This window comes from Trachurus trachurus, assembly GCF_905171665.1.
Source record: "Trachurus trachurus genome assembly, chromosome: 1".
In the NCBI taxonomy this organism is placed as follows: domain Eukaryota; kingdom Metazoa; phylum Chordata; class Actinopteri; order Carangiformes; family Carangidae; genus Trachurus; species Trachurus trachurus.
The window spans coordinates 16,053,380-16,075,877 of NC_139891.1; the positions used below are offsets into that span (position 1 = coordinate 16,053,380).

At 40.4% G+C, this 22,498-nt stretch overlaps 2 protein-coding genes across 2 annotated transcripts; both read left to right on the forward strand.

The window, feature by feature from the left end:
• The first annotated feature begins 249 nt into the window (after positions 1–249).
• On the forward strand, positions 250–4,734 carry LOC310994666 (recombining binding protein suppressor of hairless-like). Its single transcript, XM_083983440.1, has 11 exons — positions 250–318; positions 1,078–1,116; positions 1,270–1,365; positions 1,476–1,641; positions 2,026–2,200; positions 2,359–2,496; positions 2,625–2,737; positions 2,869–3,009; positions 3,139–3,294; positions 3,464–3,567; positions 3,650–4,734. Exons 1-11 carry the CDS (start codon positions 299–301, stop codon positions 3,990–3,992), a joined length of 1,491 nt encoding a protein of 496 aa, XP_083839566.1. The 5' UTR covers positions 250–298; the 3' UTR covers positions 3,993–4,734.
• Positions 4,735–7,371: 2,637 nt separating this feature from the next.
• Positions 7,372–19,954, forward strand: LOC310994326 (stromal interaction molecule 2-like). Its single transcript, XM_083982969.1, has 12 exons — positions 7,372–8,174; positions 10,373–10,503; positions 11,691–11,802; positions 11,896–12,007; positions 12,136–12,251; positions 12,597–12,774; positions 14,025–14,202; positions 14,312–14,473; positions 14,608–14,708; positions 14,795–15,048; positions 15,333–15,519; positions 15,675–19,954. Exons 1-12 carry the CDS (start codon positions 8,060–8,062, stop codon positions 17,167–17,169), a joined length of 3,141 nt encoding a protein of 1,046 aa, XP_083839095.1. The 5' UTR covers positions 7,372–8,059; the 3' UTR covers positions 17,170–19,954.
• Positions 19,955–22,498: the final 2,544 nt, after the last annotated feature.

Below are 22,498 nucleotides of genomic sequence, written 5' to 3' on the forward strand. Positions count from 1 at the left end.
GAGAGTTTTTCCGCTCTCGCGCGGCTTTGTAACTTTCCCACGCCTGTTGTTTTGGCGTCTGCCCTCTGCCCGTCGCCCCTCCCTCCCTCCTTCTCTCCCTCCCACCCTCTCTCTCTCTCTCCTGCTTCTCACCCCTTTGCCCCGTCACACCTCCCCCTCTTTTTTCTCCCTTCTTTTCCTCCCAGTCTGGTTCTTCTGTTGTGCCGTTGGCTTTGGTGAGGGCGAGGGGGGCTGTGGGAGGGATCTCGCGATTGTTGGGACTTTTTTTCTCCGGGGGGGAGAGAGAGTTAATCGGAAGATGGCGCCCGTTGTTACGGGGTAAGTGGTCAAAGCATTATGTTATTTTATTTTTTTTAAAAAGTTTTATTTTTCCGTGGGAAACCGTTGCCAGTTTCAGAGTGATGCCTGTGGGTGTCAGAGCTGCCGCCTCGGCCTCAGTAAACCTACCCCACGCTGTGGTACTTTGAGGCTTGATGTGGGGTCTGTTGTGCTAAACTATTCTTTGTAGTGTCGCCTGGTTTCTCTGCCATTTGTTGAGCTGTCGTGCGATATTGAATTAGTTTCAAACTGTTTCACAAACTTTTTGTCATTCAGCAGGTTTGCGTTTCAGCCTAACTACGTTTTCTTTTGCGACTGTTTAATTTATGTTTCAGTGAGTTGAGCACAGGAACAATGTATCTTCAAACTCTCCACACTGCAACAATGTTATACTAACGTCACAGCAGTTGTGTTCAGTAGTTATAACAGATTATAGCCGCACTTGTATGCATTTAGTCTATAGGTTTCATTAGTTTTTCCTCACATCACTAAGTAGCTCCTAAATAAAATCACAATGATCACATTACTGCTTATTGTGGACTCCATAAATCTAAATTATTAAGGCAAGCCATTTTCATATGTGTGTTTTCTCAATACAGACTGAAAGCATGAGCACACCTGCTTTCACACACACAGCGTTGTGGGCTTCAGGGTTTTTTCACCCACTTTTTTTTTTTTTTTTTAATTTTTATCTCAGCTAAGATAGTTCAACATTAAAACTGTGTAAACACTTAGCACTCTGATGTTTTTGTTTTGCAGGAAGTTTGGTGAGCGACCTCAGCCTCAGCGTTTGACAAGGTAGAGTGAAACATAAGCACCTTTTCATAGTGCCAAGAGCACAATTTAATCTACAGAGAGCTAATGGAAAACACCTCGATTTAAGAAGTTGTATATCATAATTTGTACTGGGCTGTCAAAGTGATGAAATGTCTTCTCGCCTCTCCATTTCAGGGAGGCTATGAGGAATTACTTGAAGGAGAAAGATGATCAAACAGTGCTTATACTACATGCTAAAGTTGCACAAAAGTCATATGGCAATGAAAAAAGGTTTGTATGAGACAACATACAAACACAGTTTTAAGTTTGTGTGTGTGTGTGATAGAGACATTTTCATGCGTTGGAACTCTTGTTCTTTTTTTTGACATTGTGTTGATTAGGTTTTTCTGCCCTCCACCATCGGTGTATCTGATGGGCAGCGGCTGGCAGAAAAAGATGGAGAGTATGGAGAAGGAGGGTTGCACAGAGCAGGAGGCCCAGCCATGTGCATTCATTGGGATAGGCAACAGTGAGCAGGAGATGCAGCAGCTCAACCTGGAGGGGAAGGTGTGTAGGCATTTATATTAACATACAATAACTATAATTTAATAGTATAATTATATGTCTTTCTGACATTGTAGACGGTCTCTTCTCACTTAAGTTATTTTCGCAATAACTTATTACTTGTTCAACATGATTCTTAACTGCTGATTAAACATGCAAAGTAACCACAGTATGAGAGCTGTGCAGTTTGCTGTTTGATCATATCTTCTGTTTTTTCCGCAGCTCTGTTCAGCTTGTTCATGTTGTAGCAGATACTGTTTTCTTATTGCACCACTGTCATTCATGAACTTGTTCTGAGAATTAGTTGAGAGGGAAGTGAAAGGGGGACAAACACAAACACACACTCTCATGCAAAATCCCCTAACCTGATTGTCTTCCCTACGTCAGCACTTCTGCACAGCGAAGACACTGTACATCAGTGACTCTGACAAAAGGAAACACTTCATGCTGTCTGTGAAGATGTTATATGGAAACAGCGCCAACATCGGAGTGTTCCTCAGCAAGAGGATCAAGGTCATCTCCAAGCCCTCCAAAAAAAAACAGTCCTTGAAAAATGCAGATTGTGAGTTGTCAGTACAAACACACGCACATTCCAGCTTGTGTCATGACAGCTGTATGATTTTACCACATATAGACATTTAATTTTAATGAAACACTGTGTAATCTGTCATCCTTCGTCCTCTTTTGCTGTCACTCACTGCCTCTCTTTTCTCATCACAGTGTGTATCGCCTCAGGGACGAAGGTAGCATTGTTTAACCGCCTGCGTTCCCAGACTGTTAGTACCAGATACCTTCATGTTGAGGGAGGAAACTTTCATGCCAGTTCTCAACAGTGGGGCGCCTTCTACATCCACCTCTGTGAGTCGCTTTTTGTATTTTTTTTATGTTCTTTTTTCATGCTTTATTTTGTCCCCTGCTCTCATTTCCCTGAAAAATTAGAAGCTCATAGATGCTTACTGTGTTTTTGTGTGTGTTGTTTGGTTTAGTGGATGATGAGGAATCAGAAGGGGAGGAGTTTGCTGTGAGGGATGGCTACATCCACTATGGCCAGACAGTCAAATTGGTCTGTTCTGTTACTGGCATGGCCCTGCCCAGACTGGTATGCATGTACTTACCTCTGTGAGAAAGTATGCAGTCGTACCAGTGGTTCATTTAAATACATGTAAATATGCATTACATTTGCTTCTTTTTTATGTATGGTGGTGTGTTGTATGTGTGTGAATGATTCAGGTCATTCGTAAAGTGGACAAGCAGACTGCATTAATGGATGCAGATGACCCAGTGTCGCAGCTCCACAAGTGTGCCTTCTACCTGAAAGATACAGACAGGATGTATCTCTGTCTCTCACAGGAGAGGATCATCCAGTTCCAGGTGTGTTATACCATTTATTTTGTGGTAGTTGGTTGTTCCTCCACTCTGGTATATTGCACAAGTGTGTTTTCTCCTCAGTTTACATAAAGAGGGAAGTGATCATTTTTCTTTTCTTTTTCTTTTTTCTAGGCCTCAGCATCCTCCAAAGAGACAAACAAAGAGATTATTAACGATGGGGCTTCCTGGACTATTATTAGTACTGACAAGGCAGAGTACACCTTTTATGAGGGTATGGGCCCCGTCCCCACACCGGTCACACCTGTTCCTGTAGTGGAAAGTCTGCAGGTACATGCACAGTCTCTTCTCTGTTGAAAATATGCTTGTTATGCTTTTTAATCAGTAAACATGTGTGCCATTCTGGCAACAAACTACTTCCGTGTTAAGTGTTTTCTGAGCTTATAGTGACCTTCTTAAAGACATAAAACTTTTTTTTTTTCCGTTTGGCTGTATAAAGTTAAACGGTGGGGGAGATGTGGCGATGTTGGAGCTCACTGGTCAAAACTTCACGCCTAAACTAAGAGTGTGGTTTGGAGATGTGGAAGCTGACACAATGTACAGGTGAGTGTTTATATTTGTGAGTCTACATTGTGTAATAATGGCCTCAGTATACTCAAACTGTATCTCATCTCTGCCCCATAAGATGTGGAGAGAGCATCCTGTGTGTGGTGCCGGACATTTCTGCCTTCAGGGAGGGTTGGCGCTGGGTGAGACAGCCAGTGCAGGTCCCTGTCACGTTGGTCCGCAATGATGGAATCATTTATTCCACCGCGCTCACCTTCACCTACACCCCTGAGCCAGGGCCGCGACCTCACTGCAGCGCTGCTGGGGCCATTTTGCGGTCACACAGCACCTCTTCTTCGTCACCAGCATCCTCATCCTCGCCGTCATCCTCGCTGGGTGGGCTCGGGGACGGCCACGGGGCTTACAACAGTAGTGACTCAGGAATGTCATCAGGAGCGTCGACCATGTCGGTGCTCTCATAGTAATACATATTTCTTATGTGTGTGTGTGTGTGTGTGTGTTGTTTTGTATGTGTGCTATGAATGAGTGAGAAAATGCATGCATGTATTTTCCAAAGAGGATCATGGACCTTTGAAGAATTGCACAGAAACTCTTTGTGAGAAAGCAACTACAGAATCATGATGAATGCAAGAGAGAGTTGGGGCAGAGCGACGTGTTCAAAGAGAAAACTCTGGATGACTGATTTCAGCTCTTTAGCTCCCTCTGGTGGATTATTGTGGACACGTCAGAAGACCCACTCAGAGGACCTTGATCTTCATCTAAAAGAGGATGAATCTGCCTTCTTACTCTCCCCGCAACATGACTTGTGAAAGAACTGTTTTGTTTTTATACACCTGTGGGTTTGAGAGCTATGTTCACTACACTTTCTTACTGCCAAGGTCATGTTTTTACTGAGAAGCTTGTTGATTTTATCTGTTGTGAGCAAGGGAAACATTTTGTTGTCAGAGTAACATAGTTTTTGTGGACCAAGGAATATTATTATATAATTTTATTCATATTATATTTTATAAGCTTTTGCTGAGGTACATTTTGACATTTTTTTGTATGATACTGCATAGTAGGTTCACTTTTGTTACCAAATAGTTTGTCATTTTGGCTCCTTTTCGAGTTTTATCTCAGTGGAGGGCTGAAGGTGGACATTCTCTAATAGTCTGACTGCAGCTTCTCTACTCTTCTCCTCACCTTTTTTTTTTTTTTTTTTAATTTTGGAACTAGATACCCAAATGCATACTTACTAAAATGTCATTACAGAAAGTTTTAACAATTTTACATGCTGTAAAAAGATATAAAACAATGAGACTATTCTAGACAGTAAAGACATGTGCCTATTTGGCTGCAGTAAGTTGTTTTAGATCTTTTTGACTGCTGATCAGTCTCACTCTGTATCAAAAATGACATTTTTGATGAGCGTAGTAGTGTGTGTGTGTGTGTGTGTTTGATAATATTTTACACTATCAGTGTATTCTGAGAGAGCAAGGTCTAAGTTTTGTAATCAGTATGCTGTTTTTGTACTAGAGTGCTTAAAGTCATATCTGAACATAATCAGATCCTCTTCTTTTGTCAGAGTTGTGACACCCTTAAACAAAATACTGAAGAGCTCTTCTAAGTCAAGATACATAGAAGGAATGCTGAAAACGAAAAGCACTCTTAAAGATCAAAGCGTTAATTTGACTTCCTGCCTTTAACAGTCCTTTTTGAGATTGTGTTTATGTGTCGGAAGAAGAGCTTTAACACCGTCTCTACCTTGTAGCTAGCAGTCCTACCATCGCTGTTCATCTGTAACATCACGTTGGGATTGAGCCTTGTTGAATCACATTTTGTCAAACACGGCATCTGACTGCAAATATGCTAGAACAAATTTTAATACAATCAGCTGTGCGTAAGCCCCAGGTCTCATGTGATGAGATGACAGTTTTGTAACACACTTAAATTCTGCGATTGTTTTACCCTCTCAACTTACATGACTGACTCACTAAGATAGTCAGGATGACAGTTAATGCTGCTTTAAACACTGCTGCCTGCAGCACCTGTCCTGCCTCATGTCCTGATTTGCATCAAGCCATAAATCATCTTTCAAGAATATGTGGGAAAGTAAATGTGGCAGCTTGGTCTGTGTATTGCTAATTGGAAGTTTTTGATGTGAATCGTTCAAGATGTTTCAGCAAAAGTTGTTTTCACTAAAAGTAGATTTGTTGTCTAGATATGTTGCAGTCCAGCATCACTGAGCCTCAGTCTGATCAGCCTTTGCGTCCATTCTCTCATATAGTTTTTTTTCATACTCGGTCCACAGCAGATTAATTGGTGCAGTGAACTGCAGGTGCTTCGTCTCTTGACTGGTAGAAAATGTTTCTTGTTACAGCAGGTTTGTGGACTTCTTCAGTATTACATCAAAACTGCAGTCTGATCCCCACACAGTTCTCCACAAGTCTGTGGAGGTCTGAGATCTTTATCATTTGCACAACTTATTAACAAATCAATGATTGTTTTGGTCACTGTAGTATGGATCCTCCACCTACCTTGTTAGTTTCTTTTTTGTGTCCACATTCTCATCCCTTGCCTTGCTTTGATGTCTTGCCTGGTCAAGTTACCCGCTGTGCTACTGGGTGTCAACAAGGCCAGGTGTGAGGCAGTTTAGTGCTGTCATAAGGTCAGCTGTGAGCTAGCATGCTAACACAAACCTCCTCATGTCATTAGACTGGTGGCCTCATGAGCATTTTTCCATCAGTCTTGTGTTTGGGGCGTTAATGTCTTTGCCTACATATAATACCTTTTGTTTTTCACTGCTTCTCTCCATGTATGATATCAGCATCTTTCAGCCTGGTTCAAAACTCTGTCACACAGCAAGCGAATCAATCTGCCAGTGAAAGAATAAAATGAGCTGAAGCTCAGTGTCACTTGTGTGTATTTAGATGTCTACTTATTTCATAGAGTGGAGCCTTTTGGTAGTTTGCTTGATCTTGATCAGCTCTTGTTGCATTGGTCCCATATAGTATATAATCAAAATGCACATATAATGTATACTAAAACAGGTTCTGCTGAGGCCTTGGACACTTACCACTTGGGCATGCTGTGACAGGGTAGAGGTCAAATCTGCCCCACTATTTTTAAACTGGGAGCCAGATTGCTGGAATGAAATCTGACACTTTGTTACTCTTAGTGTATGTGTGTGTGTGTGTCAGAGAGAGAGAGAGTTGTGTGGTCTGTTTGTGTCCCTCACTTTTAAATGTTTCTACTATAAATTTTAGTTTGAGACAGATAGTGACACCATGTATACAATGGTTCCTGTTCAAATGTGTCAAAGTCATCACAATCGCAGGCTACATATAGACATAATCAGAAAACCAAAACAGGTGTACAGACATTTGCTAGGTCCATCCACATAGCTTGGAGATCCATGAACAGGGCTACAACTGTCAGACCCAGACAGTCAGGCCGTGACGTGACATATGACGTGCTATTCCTGGCATGGTTTTGATCCCAAAGCAGCACTTCCCATAACAAAGTCAATAAGACTTTAATTGATTCTCCACCTGAGCCAGAGCCAGTAAAGCCAGGAACAGGAGGATAGTAAATAATCTAGTCATGGTGGTTCTTGGGGTGGCATTACCCCTCAGTATTGTGCATTATTAGCAGCTGTTCGGTTCTTCTGCACTTGTTTGAGATATTAAAGAACAAAATCTGCATATGGAGGTCACTGGATCAACACTGTAGCAAACACATTTTTGACCTCCATGTAGGCTACATACTGTATTTGGGTTGGAGAGCGGGGTTGGTTTAGGAAACATAATAAAGTGGTGGGGCCCCTGTTGCCAGAGAGAGAGAGAGAGAGACTGACTCAGTTCGGCGCAAGAACGTCACAGCTCGACGTCTCTGTTGGGAAACGACTGACAGAAGAGACAACAGAGAACTGGATAAGTGCGGACATCTGGCGTATTAAGAGACCACCAGTCGACCCAAAACAGACAAGTGGACTCGAGGAACAGAGAAGGCGAGTGTTCCCAGAGGAGGATTATTAACCGATGTTTTCTTCATAATCGACCTGACTTGCTCTCCTGCGCTTTTTTAAGTGCTGAGATCTGCTGTGCGTGTGGTTATAACTGCGGATTGATAATAAGGATGGATCACCCTCGGTTCAGTTTTTTCTGATGTTTCTATCTGACATCCTATGGACTTTTCATAGCGAAGCGTGGCGTTTCTTTGGATATCCACTTTGGGGAACTTTTACGCACAGCCATTGTGTTTGGATGACTTTGCAAATCATCAAAGCAAAGTGTTCTGAAACTTTTTGTGCGCTGTTCTAAAGTTCAGGCTGCACACTGCAGGCTGTCTGATTTAATTTCTCAAGTGAATCATCATATCACATCTCGCTTCTTGGCTGTACCAGTAATAGCAACACAGATCGCCTAACGCTTTGCGCAGACTGACACCGGTGCCTCCTTAACTAGGGGTTGGTGCCGAATAAATTATTTTCCCATTTGTTTTGAGGAATTTTCCCAACTCTGGACGACAGTATTACCCGCCACTTGCAATGCTGCCTCTGTCCCCCCTGTTGCTGCTCCTTTTCCCCGCTGCGGTCTTTGTGGCCGCGCAAGACCTCCATGGCTTCACCCTCCCCGGTGGGAGCGCAGGCTTCGACCCAACAGGTAGGCCCAAATGCTGACTGATGCACCGAGCCACCATAAGACAAACTTCTGTAGAATAGTAACGCTGCACACTTGCTGGCCCCACATCAGTCCAGTTTGCACATCTCAAGTATGAGCATAACAGACATGCTGTTTTATAAGGTTTGGTTTGTTTTTAAGTTAATTAATTAATTGATACTGAATGATGGAGTGAACTGCCTCATTTTAAAACACTGTGATTCAACAGGTTCAACTCATCCAACAGCTAATTACAGTCTCAGAACACTAAAAGAAAATATTTCTAAAAGAAATGTTATTTATGGGTAGCAAACATCCTTTTTGTCCTTTATGTCAAACAAAACATTTGATGTGACTTGCACCACTTCACCAGCAGATATATATTTTTTATTGACTTCCTGGAGCTATTTAAATTTTATGCCCATCACAACACTTTCAGCTCACATGTGGAAAAGGTGAAACTCAGGTTGTATGGGGAGTTCCCCCAGTGACATACACACACACACACACACACACACACACACACACACACACACACACACACACACACACACACACACACACACACACTGTTCAAAGGGCGTTTGCAGACACCATTGATATGTGATAGGCCATCCAGCTGAGAAGTCTCCTCTCTAATAAGAAATACAACTTTCATCATCATTGGCCAGGGGATCAGTGTCATTGCTCCGTACATTTGTGTTACAGTCTCCTTGCTGTGGGAAACAGCAGATAAACATGGATCAATCTAACAGATATATATCCCAAATGTCTTAATGTTTTTCAGTATACTGGCAATGTTAAATAAAACAATATCTGGCCAAGAATCTGAACTATTGATTGCCATACCAAATAATTACCTTTACAAGAAAATAAAGCTCAACCAAAGCAGTAAACAAAGAAACAGTCATTGTACCGTAGATTGTACCATCCCCTTAATTTCAGTGTTTTCTTACTGCTTCTATAGAAACCTCCTGAGCATGCCTGATGCTTATCTCATAGTATGATCATTTTGCAGGATAATCTACTACTAGACCATCTATGTGAGAGGATTTTCACCAAATACAAATTATGACTACTTCTGAGATAAATGCCAATATTTATCAATTTTTTTTCTTCCAAAATTCAAATTTGATCGTAGTTTTATTCTTCTCTCCATTGAAGGCAGAGTGGCTAGTGTTTTTGAGACTGGCTATGATAATAGATTTAATTTCAGGCATTTGACCCCCAAGTCTCTTGAGATCCCTGGAGCACCAAAACTCTCAAGTCACAGAGACAAAAATGGGTTCTGACTCACTAGACTGACATATGACGGAAATCTGTGCGTCATCTTCCCTTGCATTACTGTTCCTGTACTGCACTTACAGCTGGAACACATCGTATAGTTTAAAGCCCAACAACTGTTGATTTGTCATGGTGGCTTATTGTCCAGAGAATTCTCAATGTTGTGGGATTAAGTACATCCAGTACACATTGTCTGCAAAAGTCTGCCAAGTTTAGCGCATGTGATTCATGGTTTGACTGACTATTATTATTAGGCTATACAAATAAATAACTCCACAAGAGTATGAGAAGTGCATTAGTGCCCTGCTTGCAGATATTAGACATTGGGCTTTGGTATGATGATAATCTTGAGATACAAGAAGGTTAGTCTATTGTCTTTTTTTTCTGTGAGATTCACCTCTGTTCTTGGAAACAGCAGTTGACAAAACAATTTTACATCATGACCCTTTGAAAAGCTCATGAATGGATCTTGAAATGAGATTGTTCTGTTGTGTTAATATGACAACTGTATGTGGATAGAAATAGCTGTACTTTGCAGATAATTTAGGGTAATTTAAACTTTAATTGATAGAAAGTCCTGCAAAATACATTTAAATAAGAAATAAATCATTTTCTGACACAAACTATAGTGTAAGGGAAACCATGGCCATTGATTTATGTGTTTTTTTGTGTGAAAATTTAAAAACTTTGGACAGACAGAGCAGATTGAGATTTGATGATCACACTCTATGAATTCACTGCATGAGCCAAAAGTACGACATTTTCTCAGTACTAAGCAGATGTGATTAGCTTTTCTTGTGAACATGCACAAAATTGATAGATCCCTGTAACTGATAAAGTGAGATGGATTGATGAACAGTTTGGATTTCTTCAATTAAGTAATAATTCATAAAATCTAACTGACTTCTTGACCCTAGACCCCTGCATTGTGGTGTATCCACCATGCATGAGCGAGGCAGATCGCTTCAGCCTGGAGGCCCTGCGGAGCATCCATCAGATGATGGACGATGACCAGGATGGAGGGATTGAGGTGGAGGAGAGTCTTGAGGTAGGACTCGCTCATCATCAAATGTTAAACCTATCTTCTTGCTGTAAATCCCAGCACTTATATGTTCTTGCATGCAGGAAAGTAGAAAGGGTAAAGCAGTGCAACAACAGGTGCCTTGGCTGGTGGTAGAGTCAAATGCTACTTCAAGGATAGCAACAGTATAACTTTTGCTTTTGGCTCAGTGACAAAATTGGTTTGGACTAAAAGAATACTGGAACATTGGTGACCTTCACAGATATAATTAAGAGTGTAACTCGTCTTAACGTTTCCTTACATCACCTTCTCATATTCTTTAGAAACATCTGGAAACAAAAGAGAGAAGACCTGTGTATCAAAATTCTTTTTTTTAAATTCTTTAATTGCATGAATTTTTTTTTAAAGAAATATATAATATATATATATCAATAAAATCCTTCATACCACAAATTATGTTGCAAAGCATGATGACCAAAACTCAAAGTAGCAACTGCATCGTCAACACTAACATATTCACTCAGTTTTATAAAGAAAGTAATCAGTCTGATCTCTGCAGATTGTACTGTGCATGTTTAAAACCATGAACATAAAAACATGTTCATGCATATGTGCAAATGTGATTTGTGTATTCTTTTGTGCTCAGTTTAATATTTCAGCGTAAATAGTATCTAGAGTAGAGAAGTATTTTGTCCAGCGAGACGGCAAGTCGCTAGTTGGATGTGACATTGATAGTAAACCCAGAATTCCAGAATGCCTTTGCCTTCCAGAACGCAGCGCAGGGATACAGTATCCAGGGGCTCAGGTTGCGGTTGCCATAGAAATGTCCGGGAGGGGCCTGGGCTCATCAGAACACAGCCCTCAGATTCCTCTAGCCATCATATGAAGCCTCCGTTTACAGCCAAGAACACATTCCAAGACAGCAGTAACACACAACCACATATACACAACCACTAAAGTTTGCAATACACACTCTGCTCCTGGATACTTTTGCATCCACTCTAAATAAATACAATCCCAAAACACACACTCATTATTCCTAGATTGAAATCCAAGGACATAACATGCTGCAATACCCAACCAATTTATTTTGGATGTGGAGGCTGTGAGTTTATGCTCTTCCAATGTTGTGTGCTGGTGACACGTAACCTGGCTTTTGGCTCAAATTTGCGGTTGAAATTCTTCTTTATTCATATAACACTTCATTTATGCAGTTCATCATTGAAGACATGAAGCTGCAGCAGACCAACAAGCACAGCAACCTGCACAGAGAAGATCAGCACATCACGGTTGAGGAACTCTGGAGGGGCTGGAAGTCATCTGAAGGTGTGTGCATCTGCATTGTTTTTTCATTTGATTTTTCCTGAGGTGTCAAGCTCCACTTTGCCTGACTTTTTATTTCCTTGTTTCAATTTCCAGTCCATAATTGGACTCAAGATGACGTGCTTCGCTGGCTGAAGGAGTTTGTTGAGTTGCCACAGTATGAGAGGAACTTTAAAGACTTTAAGGTCAATGGAAACACACTCCCCAGGTGAGAATAGCCAATGACGATACGTCAGTCAACCAAGACTGACTTCTCTGTTGTGTGCTGTTGTCAAAGCAAGTCACTGTCATAACAAGTCAGTTGAGCTGAACACTGTCTGTGACATCTGTGTGCAGGATTGCAGCTAATGAGCCTTCATTTCTGAGTGTCCATCTGAGGGTTCAGGACCAGAGAGACAAACAGAAGCTCAACATTAAAGCTCTGGACGTAGTTCTGTTTGGGCCGCCAACACGTAAGAACGTGCTAAGCCTCTTGAGAATATCTGTTCCTGTCCTGCCTACTGGCCTTTTTACTTTACATACAAATATTTGATGGGCAGTAACTGGTATGCCTTCCGTGTACTGTGTCTCTCAGGAAGTGCCAATTACATTTTAAAAAGACAAATCGAATAGTTAACATCATAAGAAACATTTTTAGTGCACACATGCACACTCCTTGTATGGGAGTTTTAAGAGGCTAAAACATTTTGTCAGTGAAAATCTGCATGATATGCTTATGGCTTATTCCATGATGCTCCACGTTTTGAGTCATTTATGATACATTCACCATTAATAATTGTCTGTCCACTCCACTACAGGTCCCCCTCATAATTACATGAAGGATCTGCTGCTAATTGTGTCAGTGGTGATGGGAGTTGGAGGCTGCTGGTTTGCACAGGCTCAGAACAAATCCAGTAAAGTCCACATATCCAAGATGATGAAAGATTTGGAAAGTCTCCAGAGTGCTGAACAGAGTCTCATTGATCTACAGGAACAGTGAGTATTTAGTAGTTCTCCTTTGTCTGTCACTTGATGTACATTAAAATAACTTTGTTTTAAATGGATACTTAAGGTTTGATGTGGGATTATGTTAAGTAGTCAAGCATAGTCTATAAATTACCTGCATTATTTTAGCATTATCAGTTAGGACATCCAACTGGGTGTACCAGCAGACTAGCAGTGGTATGTATTGCTGTGCATGATGTGATTTAGTCTCTTTTACCAGCTGAAACAATCCAGTTATTTATGCTGATGTAGAATTTTATGTGGTTTATCTTCCCATGAACCAGCACTTTCCTTTTGCACTCGCTGGGCTCTAATTTCGTGGCGCAGCGCAAGGTGGCACAGCGGTAATTTCGTCTGGCATAACACCAGAATGTCAGGCACATTTCGATGCAATAAATAATCACAACAACCACTATTCAATGCAACTATCTGAACCAGCACATATATCTATATCAATTGTCCCGTCACATCTGTTGACAGATCAAAGGCGTTTGTCACGTGTAATGGAAACTAGCCAGACAGTGAGTATATATAATCTCAGAAAATTTCAGAATTTCAAGGAAAAGAGAAAAAGAGAGGCGCTCGGCAACGCATGGTATTTGTTTATGTTGTGATCTGTGCACACTACTCATCTTTGTTACACTGGGTTTAATTATAGGTTACTAAATATGAGTGTCTTTATTAGTGGTGCTTTATCAGTCTGTGGAGGTCTGTTTGTGTTACCATATATTCTGCCACTGTGAGCTTGGACCTTCCGGACCAAAACATAAGTTTCCTCCCTAGAAAAGGTTTGGCCGCCTGGCGTTGCTGCCTCCTTTGTCCATGTCGAAATATAAAATGACAAAATTGCAGTGTGCCTCGCCCGCTGTGCATTTAAAGGTAAGTAGAGGAGCTCATTTGATTGGTGTAGATCTGACTCGGCTGTGTTAAACCCACTTGCGCCGGTAGGAGGGACGGAGGCGGGACAGAGGAGTACCTGGACACATCCCGTTGGCCTGCGCCAGGTCTACAAAATTAGAGCCCACTGAGTGCACTGTATAGTGCTGATTCTCTCAGCTGACCTGATGGTGACAGCATAATACAAAAGGAATACTGTACATACACTTGAAATACACCAGAATTATTTCTGGTGGCCTTGCAACAGCTGTCTCGTTGGTGGTCCCAGTCAGATCTCTGTAGGTACTGGGAGTTTACTGACCAGAAATGTATTGACTATGCATGCACTAATTTCACATTCTCAGACTGGAGCAAGCCCAGGAAGAGAAGCGTAATGTTGCAGAGGAGAAACAGAACCTGGAGGAGATGATGCGGGATGAGATCATGGGGGCACAGGAGGAAGCACACCGTCTGCACAAGCTGAGGCAGGGAGCTGTCACTGAGCTTAGCCGCCTCCGATATGCAGAGGAAGAGCTTGAACAGGTATACCATACAAATAACCAGAGGAAACAACTTTGTATTTGCTGTGACAACTATTTTGCACCAATTCTTGACAGTGACGTCTACCATTTGTCTGATGACATCCTTTTAGGTACGCGGGGCACTGAAGCAGGCAGAGAAGGACATGCAGGCTACCTGGAATGCCTCAGAGGCTCTCCAGCAGTGGCTACAGCTGACGCATGAGGTAGAGGTCCAGTATTACAATGTCAAGAAGCACAGCGCAGAACTACAGCTAGCCACTGCTAAAGAAGAGGTAACGCATGAGGAAGAAAAGAAACAACCAAAAGAATACATATACATAGTTGTTTATGATCATGTCACTGGTGATAATGGATCTGATCTCTTCTCAATTACCCTCTTCCTGTTGATTGACCTACTTACTTGCAGGCAGAGAGAATTAAGAAGAAGAGGAGTTCTGTGCTGGGGACTCTCCATGTTGCCCACAGTTCCTCTCTAGACCAGGTTGACCACAAAATCCTGGAGGCAAAGTAAGTCATAAATGTGCAAATCTGTGTGTGTAAATATGTAAAAGGTAATGTTTGTGAAACTCTGAAACACTCTGTGTCTCCCAAAGGAATGCCTTATCTGAAGTAACAGCCTGTCTGCGGGAGCGTCTCCATCGATGGCAGCAGATTGAGCGCCTCTGTTACTTCCCCATAATCAGGAATCCTGGTTTAGCAAATCTCACTACGCAGCTTTACACAGACCCAGTTAGCCTGTGTTTGCCCCGAGTGCCCCAGCCACCTTGTTCATACCATAGCTCTTTACATAGCTCTATTGAAGATCTTTTGGAGGAGTCTGCTTCTCCCATCCTAACACAGATGCCAGGTAAATAACAGGAAATGTGATTTTTATGTATATTTCTGATCCCCATTTCTGTACACGGTGTTCAGTCCTGTGTCTGTTGGAGTCATGGCAGTTAATTAACATGGATGTTTGTGGCTGACTAGAATATTGGCATACAGTAGTTTACCAGTTCAATCACCAAACTTCTAGAAACACTTAACATAATTTGGTGGTATTACCACACATTTAAGGTACCGTTATAGGCCTGTTATTTAGATTCATTGTTTTTTTTGATTAGTTCATTTTTTGCTGTCTTCCAATTCCAGGTCTACCGATAAAGCCTTCTCCTCGAACACGTGGATCCAACATATGTCGGCCACGTCGCCCTGGTGTCATTGCTCAGCCACCAGCTGCCATAATCTCCCCAGACCCTGATCTTCTCATCCCCATTCGAGCCTCTTACCCTTGCTTTGATGAGGAAGAGGAGCTCATCTTAAAAACTCTGAAGAAGCAGTACGTCAGCTTGCCCACAATTTTTCATGGCTTTTAATGGTTTTTACACAGTTTCAACACCTGCATTGAGCCACTTTGTTCATTCCTAATTCATTCCTTCTTTCCTTCTTTGTTTCTTCCCCCTTTATTCTTCCTTTCCTTTCTTTCACTCATAGAGACTCACAAGAGTTGTACTCAGACACCGATTATATGACTTCACCTCCTCTCAGCAAAATCTTGCATAGTCCCACTGTTGATTCTTCCTCTCAAAAGCTCTATCACAATGACACTGAGCTGCTTGCGGACAGCTCCAATACAAAGCCTTTGAGTAAAGAAGTGGAAGCTGTTTTTGAATTGCCAATTCGTAAAGTTTCCATAGACGGACTTGAAGCTTCTGTGCTGGATACATCTTTGGAATCCCCTTCTTTGAAGATGTCCAAAGAAGAGTCTTTGATAGAGGCTGCATCAAGAAAGATATCCCGAGACAGGGTGGAAGTACCCATGGATGTTACAGTTAGAAAGGGGCTTTCAAGTGAGCTTGATACAGAATTTGCATCCAGGAAAGTAGAGAGGGATTTGAAAGGGGATTTGATGGACACTGCTACAAGGAATATATATAGAGAAAGAGGCGAGTTACCTCTGGATGTGAGAAAGATCCTTTGGAATGAACTAGAAACATCAACAGATACATCAAAGGAAGATATCAAGAAGGCACCAAGGAAGATATCAAGAGGTATGATGGGAGGTTCAGTAGACAGTGCCTCAAGAATGATGATGCGAGATGATGCCGAGCATCTATTTGATTCAGTATCCAGAAGGGTTACAAGAGAATCAATGGGGATGTCCTTAGACGCAGGTTCTAGAAAGCTTCCATGGAATAAAGCAGAATGCCAGCTTGATTCTTCTGTGAGGGCATTAGCAAAGGACAAAATGGTTGAGAACATAAGAGCACCACCAAGAAGGATATCTAGAGAGGAGATGGAGTATAGTGCAGATACTGCTTCTCTGAAGATGATACCCAGAGAGAAATTTGATGCACTCCAAGATATGTCGCCATCTGCAGAGAAGCAAGAGTTTTGTTTGGAACCATCAACAAATAGAAAAATATTGAGAGATGAGCTTGAGACATCTGCTGGTTCCCTAAGAAGGAGAATACCAAGAATGCCAAGAGAAGATACTGACAGTTCCACAAACAATCCCATGGAAAGAAATTGGGATAGAGCTGATATTCCAATGGAAATACATAAACAATTAACAATGAGGGAGGAGTTAGGAGCAACTGAAACAAGTTCATCTCCAGGTCGAATTGGACAGCCAGATCTTATGGTGACCTCCCAGGGGCATTGGAGCTCTTCATCAGACCTTTTCACCATGGGCCCATTGAGCCAGCTTGTGTATGATGGAATCCTTGAGAAGTCCACGGCAACAACTGCAACCAGCCTCTCTGCCTCAGCACCGAACCTGCCTCACAGCAGGCTGCAATCAGAGATGGAGAAACCTGTGCCACCACCAAGGGCTCGCCCCCCATCTCCTGCATCACCACTTGAGACTGGAGATGAGAAAACCAAGGATAAGGAAAAGAGTAAGAGATCCATGAAGCTGAAAAATCTTTTTAAAAAGAAACATGAATCAACTGCAGAGAAGCATCAAAGTGGCCTACAGAAACTCTGACAATCAGCCAATAATGTTTTCTTTTTGAACCAAACAAGTTTCAGAGCCTCATTGAGATATTAATGTTCCCATCAGTTTGTACTGATAGAATCATGATACAGGTATAGTACATTTGGGCACATAGTTGCATACGTATGTGAGGAGATCAATGTGAGGCTCAGTAGGGGATTTTTACTAACTTATTTTATATTTTAAGATTATTTCTTTAATAAGTCTTATGGAGACATATGGTTGATACCATATATTATTTTAGATGCAGGTTTCTGATGCTTTGCCTATGGTTGAAGGATTAAATGATATTTCAACAGATGCTGCTCTTCTGTACAACAGGAGCAATGCTTGAATTCAAACCTACAATTAAGACATTAATGCAGCAGAAAATGAAAACATTCTGTTCTGAGAGAAATTTGATCAGTGATGGCTCAATAACATATTTTCCCCCTGATCTTTATTTGAATCCTATCTATGATGAAGGAAAGTCTGGTCTGACATTTTTGTTAATGAAATCAGTGAGGCAATTGAAAAGCCCTGAAAAACTGTTTTATAATACAGCTTTGTACTTGGAGTATGATCCTATAGGATCATATGAATCATATGTGAACACCATATTTAGAAGAGTTTTGATTATATCACTTGAAATATTTCTGTATTTTTGATTTTTTTTTCTCTGTGTGGGATTCAGCTGAAAAAGTATGACGTCAATATTTACATCAATCAGGTGGAAATGTCTGTATCAGTCAGGTTTTATAAACATTTGAATCCAAATCTGATTAGTTGTAAGGGTTTTAGCCAATAAATTATCAAACAATGCAGTACTGCTGAAGCAGATTAGCAAATATATTTTTGAGGTTTTAAGTCTCAGATTGTATTTCTCTTGACTTTACATTTTATTGTTGTTTTATTGTTGTTTGCATTTTGCAGGATTTATATTTTTTAAAGTTTTCAGGGTAGGGTCCTTAAATGTTTGACAGCTAGGTTGGTCTTTGTGCAGAAAACTTAGCATTGATAACAAAAAGCATTTCCCTTTAATGGTTTCTTATCATATTATGTATATCCCTATGCATAAAGAGGTCTTGGACATGGTTTTAGCCAGCCTCTTTTAATCTAAAGCATCATTTAATGCAACCAACATCAGCACTTTTAAGGTGTGATTCACTGGCAAGATCTTGCTGAAATAGACACAAAGTAACATTTTTATTACATTGTTGCCTGAAGCAAATGACTGTCATCACTGAAACTGTTGGCTGCCTTGTATTTATTGATTTATTTTGTGCCCTCTACTATTCACTCATGGATACCTCAATCACAGAGTAATGCTTTTATAAAGGGCAGTGGGGCATTTTCTGACAGTTGCTGTTCCAGTAACAAACAAAGCCTTCAAGTTTGGAAATAGATCGATCAGCCTCAACATAGCCATAATGACCCAGCATCAGACCTTATCCTGATCCTGTGGATCAGCTTGGGGAAATCCAAGATTTATAAATATTCATTCTGGCTTTGAAAAATACTCAAGAGCGGTTGCTAAAATGTGGCAAATGTGAAAATCTTATATTTTATCTTTTAAGTGCATTTAAATGCATATTTTGAATGCTTTATTTATGTTTCTGTTATTGTTTACAGACATAGAGTCAGTACATTGACTATTTTTTTTAAATTTAAATAAAAAAATGTAGCTTTTAATTGATTTTAAAGTTGTTCGTTGGAAAGTTATTTTCATGTCTTTAATTTTTGTGTTTGAGTGTTGAGTGTACTTAATGTACCTAACCCCCCCCACCACCACCACATTGTCTTAGATGTTGACATCTGCTGAATTTTAGAATGAAAATATGATTTATTTTAGGCAGTTGTTTTTTATTGCTATGGTTATGGTTTATTAACAACTGGTGCAGGAGGAAATAAACAATGTAAAAAAGAGGAAAAGAAGATGTTGTGCATTGTTCTACAATACCAATCACCCTCATTTTGACATATAAATTCTTTCAGTCAACATTGATGTTGTTTTTGTTTTGATTATATAATAATTTTGACTTTTTTTTAATAGAACAGCTTTGTGGCTACTGTTGAGGACCCTGTTATCCCAGCACAGTGTCTTAGAATTAAAGAAGAACAGTATAGTTTGTGCTGTTTGACCAACTATTTTGGTGCTGTGCCCTGTTTTTCCACTAGAGGTCAGATATTCACTTGGAGAGTCTGACACCACTTTTTTCCCACTTTAAACAACATAGTTTATTTCAATTTATTCAATTTCAGAAAAGCAGACTCATTCTTGACACCAAATGAAACACATGAGAAACACAATAGTTGAAATGAGGACCAACTGGACAATTGACAACAAAATCTGACTGGCCTGTAATTGAAATTCCCATTTGGATTATTTTCCTTATAGAGCAACTAACGTTTTGAAACAGTGACAAGTAAAGAATCAATCACAGTGAGAAGTAGTTGATATATCCTACATGGAACACATTTATATTACCTGATGGTAACTAATGAGTTAACAAAACAAAACAAAAAAATCCATTATATACATTTCTTATAAGTAAAATTGAAACCGTGAAAATGTTTGTGACCATTGTCAACTGGTTGATCATGGACCTGATAATAAATCAACCATAATCATGGCCTCACTCGATCAATGCCTTGCACTCTTCTTAATTCCTACTTGAAGTCAGTCTGTCTACGAGTGTGTTTGTTCAGCCTTAACACGACGGAACACAACTTGTGTTAAACACACATCTTCATCCTGAAAAACAGTGTGACATCATTAGCTTGCTGTTTAATTATGAATGAGTTACCTTCAATAGTTCAAAAAAGAAACATATTGTTCTTTCAACTAATAAAAGAATCTTATCTTGGTTACCTGAACCTGTCTTGTTTGTCCTCTAGTGTTTGGTGTTTTGTGATGAACTTCAGATTCTTCCACTGCAAACATAAATACATCGCAATATCAGAGCAGCACCCAGTTATACAAATATATAAATCTAATGGTATTTTTATATTATGACCATGCAGGGTCGGTCACATGCTGACATAAGGTAAGAAATGTTTGGCATCTATCCCAAGTCCATATATATAGACATGTAGGGACGAACAATGCACACACTCATATTCAAGCAGATCAACCCAGTATGCATGTTTTTGGACTGTGAGAGCAAGCAAGGGTTAAACCCATGAAGAGAACATGCAAAATCCCCACAAATTTGCCTTAGTTTCAGGAATCGAACCTAGAGCCTTCTTGCTGGGAGACAAGAGTGATAATAACCACACCAACATGTCAATACATAAGTGCTCAAAATGTCTAATATTAAATATAAAATGACACAAAAACGTGAAGTTGTAACTGTGCGATTACAATAAGTAGGCTACCTGTTTTATGACAGAAGTGATAAACCAAAATAAAGGAGAGGAAAGAGGAGAGAATGGTCAAGGCTGGTGCGAACACCATCATCATCCAGGATGCAACAGGCACAGTGTTTGAGCTGCTGCCACGGGAATCTGGATCAAATACATACAGTATATGGATTACATTTTTCCGTCATATTTGGAGTCAGAAAAACATATTCAAATGTAAATGCATCATCACCACTATGATGTTTGATTTGTTAAACGGCTCAGTTCAGAACATGTACAGTAGATTAACATACAAAGAGAAGTCAGACCAGAAAACTTACCACATATGAGCCTTGTTGTTGTGTTGCCGTAACTATGTATGTATTTGAGAGTGATGTATTTATTTTCCTCCACCTTGGTCTGTTCAGTTCCACAGTAGTACAGACCCTCGTCAGCATCAGAGACATTCATGATCAGCAGGTCGTAGGAATTTGATGAATTGTTGCACAAAAATTCAAAACGTGGTAAAGGTCTCTTAGGATCATTTTGTTTTCTGCTGCTGATCAATGAATATAATTTTGTTGGAAGAACAAGAGTGGGCTGGTTCTCATGAGAACAATTCCTGAACCACACTATGAATACTCCACTTGATACTTTGCAGTCACAGTACAGAGTGATGTTGTCTCCTGGTGTGACTGTCACCTCTGAAACTGATCCAGAAATCTCATCACGTCTGCAGGATGCAAATCCTAAAATACAAAAAGAAAACAGAAATCACAGCAAGAAAATAACATTTGATGAACTACTAGCAATTTTACCTCATTAGTTTAGCTACAAATTACCTAAGAGAACAATGAGAAAAGTACACCGCCTATCCATGTGTGGTGATGACAGGTGCTGAAGGACAAAATAAAAGGACATGACACCTTATTGAACAGCTATAACCTGCACAGATGTTTCCATTAAAGGAAAGGTAAGCTGTGATTGGCTAGTTGAATTGGGCACTGTTTAGGTTTTTTCCCTCTCATTTTTAAGGTCATCACAGACACGTACATTCAGATGCATACAAGCTAATCCTCACGTAATGCAAAGCCTAACAAAGCTTGTTTGCACCCGTGCATCACTGTGTAAATGTACTGCAGGATCAAGACGCTACAGTATTACATTTTGCAAAACTTCAATATTCTCGATAAAATTATTGAGAATGCATTTTGTGTGAACTCAAGACATTGCAGTCCTTCATTTCCAATAGTGTTTTTTTTAAATTTTTTAATCCAAGTAGACTACAGCAGTCCAATAAAGCACTGTATTTGGATACTGAAAAGAGTTATTAAAGAGGAACTATGCATGATATTTAGCTGAACTATGCTACATTTTTACCTTAATTAAACAGCTTTGGAATAATTGTGACAGTTTGATAAATGACATGTAACTTGTTATGAGGGAGAATGGAGGCTCTGTGCATCTTTTGGCTTAAAACCAACCTTGCAAGATCAGCGCCACCACCCCAGTGTGTCAGCTCTCGTCTCTGCGGCACCACGACACAAACGTGCCCTGTAACCCGTAATCTCTTGTTTATGACAGACAAGACTATAAATATACACATTAAAACATCTTATATTATAAAAAACGTTATCCACTGCTCCATGGATTGATATCTCACCAGCCAGTCTCTCTGGTTGAAAACAAATGCACATGGCCGAGAGGAGGGTTATCAAAACAGAGGAAGAGCAGCCTGACTTGCATAGTTCTCCTTTAAAAGAGACCTATTATGCTCATTTCAGGTGTTTTTAAATGTACTGATACATTGAACGTACCTCATTGTGTCCTGAAGTCTGTGCTCACAAGGTATCAGTATGTGAACATACTACACAGTGAATGTGAGTCTCAGGCCTGAGCCATGAACTGAAACATCACGAAAGATTTGCACTGACACAGGAAGAGCAGTGAACCGAGACACTGGGAGCTTCCGCTACAAACAAGCTTAAAATATAGACTT

What these genes read in the sequence shown, in the direction of transcription:
- LOC310994666 (XM_083983440.1), top strand. Translation starts at nt 299, where the DNA reads ATGGCGCCCGTTGTTACGGG. An exon ending in CAGCCTCAGCGTTTGACAAG is followed by an intron (nt 1,117 to 1,269) that starts GTAGAGTGAAAC and finishes TCTCCATTTCAG; the next exon opens with GGAGGCTATGAGGAATTACT. An exon ending in GCATGGCCCTGCCCAGACTG is followed by an intron (nt 2,738 to 2,868) that starts GTATGCATGTAC and finishes TGAATGATTCAG; the next exon opens with GTCATTCGTAAAGTGGACAA.
- LOC310994326 (XM_083982969.1), top strand. Translation starts at nt 8,060, where the DNA reads ATGCTGCCTCTGTCCCCCCTGTTGCTGCTCCTTTTCCCCGCTGCGGTC. An exon ending in CGCAGGCTTCGACCCAACAG is followed by an intron (nt 8,175 to 10,372) that starts GTAGGCCCAAAT and finishes TCTTGACCCTAG; the next exon opens with ACCCCTGCATTGTGGTGTAT. An exon ending in TAGCCACTGCTAAAGAAGAG is followed by an intron (nt 14,474 to 14,607) that starts GTAACGCATGAG and finishes ACTTACTTGCAG; the next exon opens with GCAGAGAGAATTAAGAAGAA.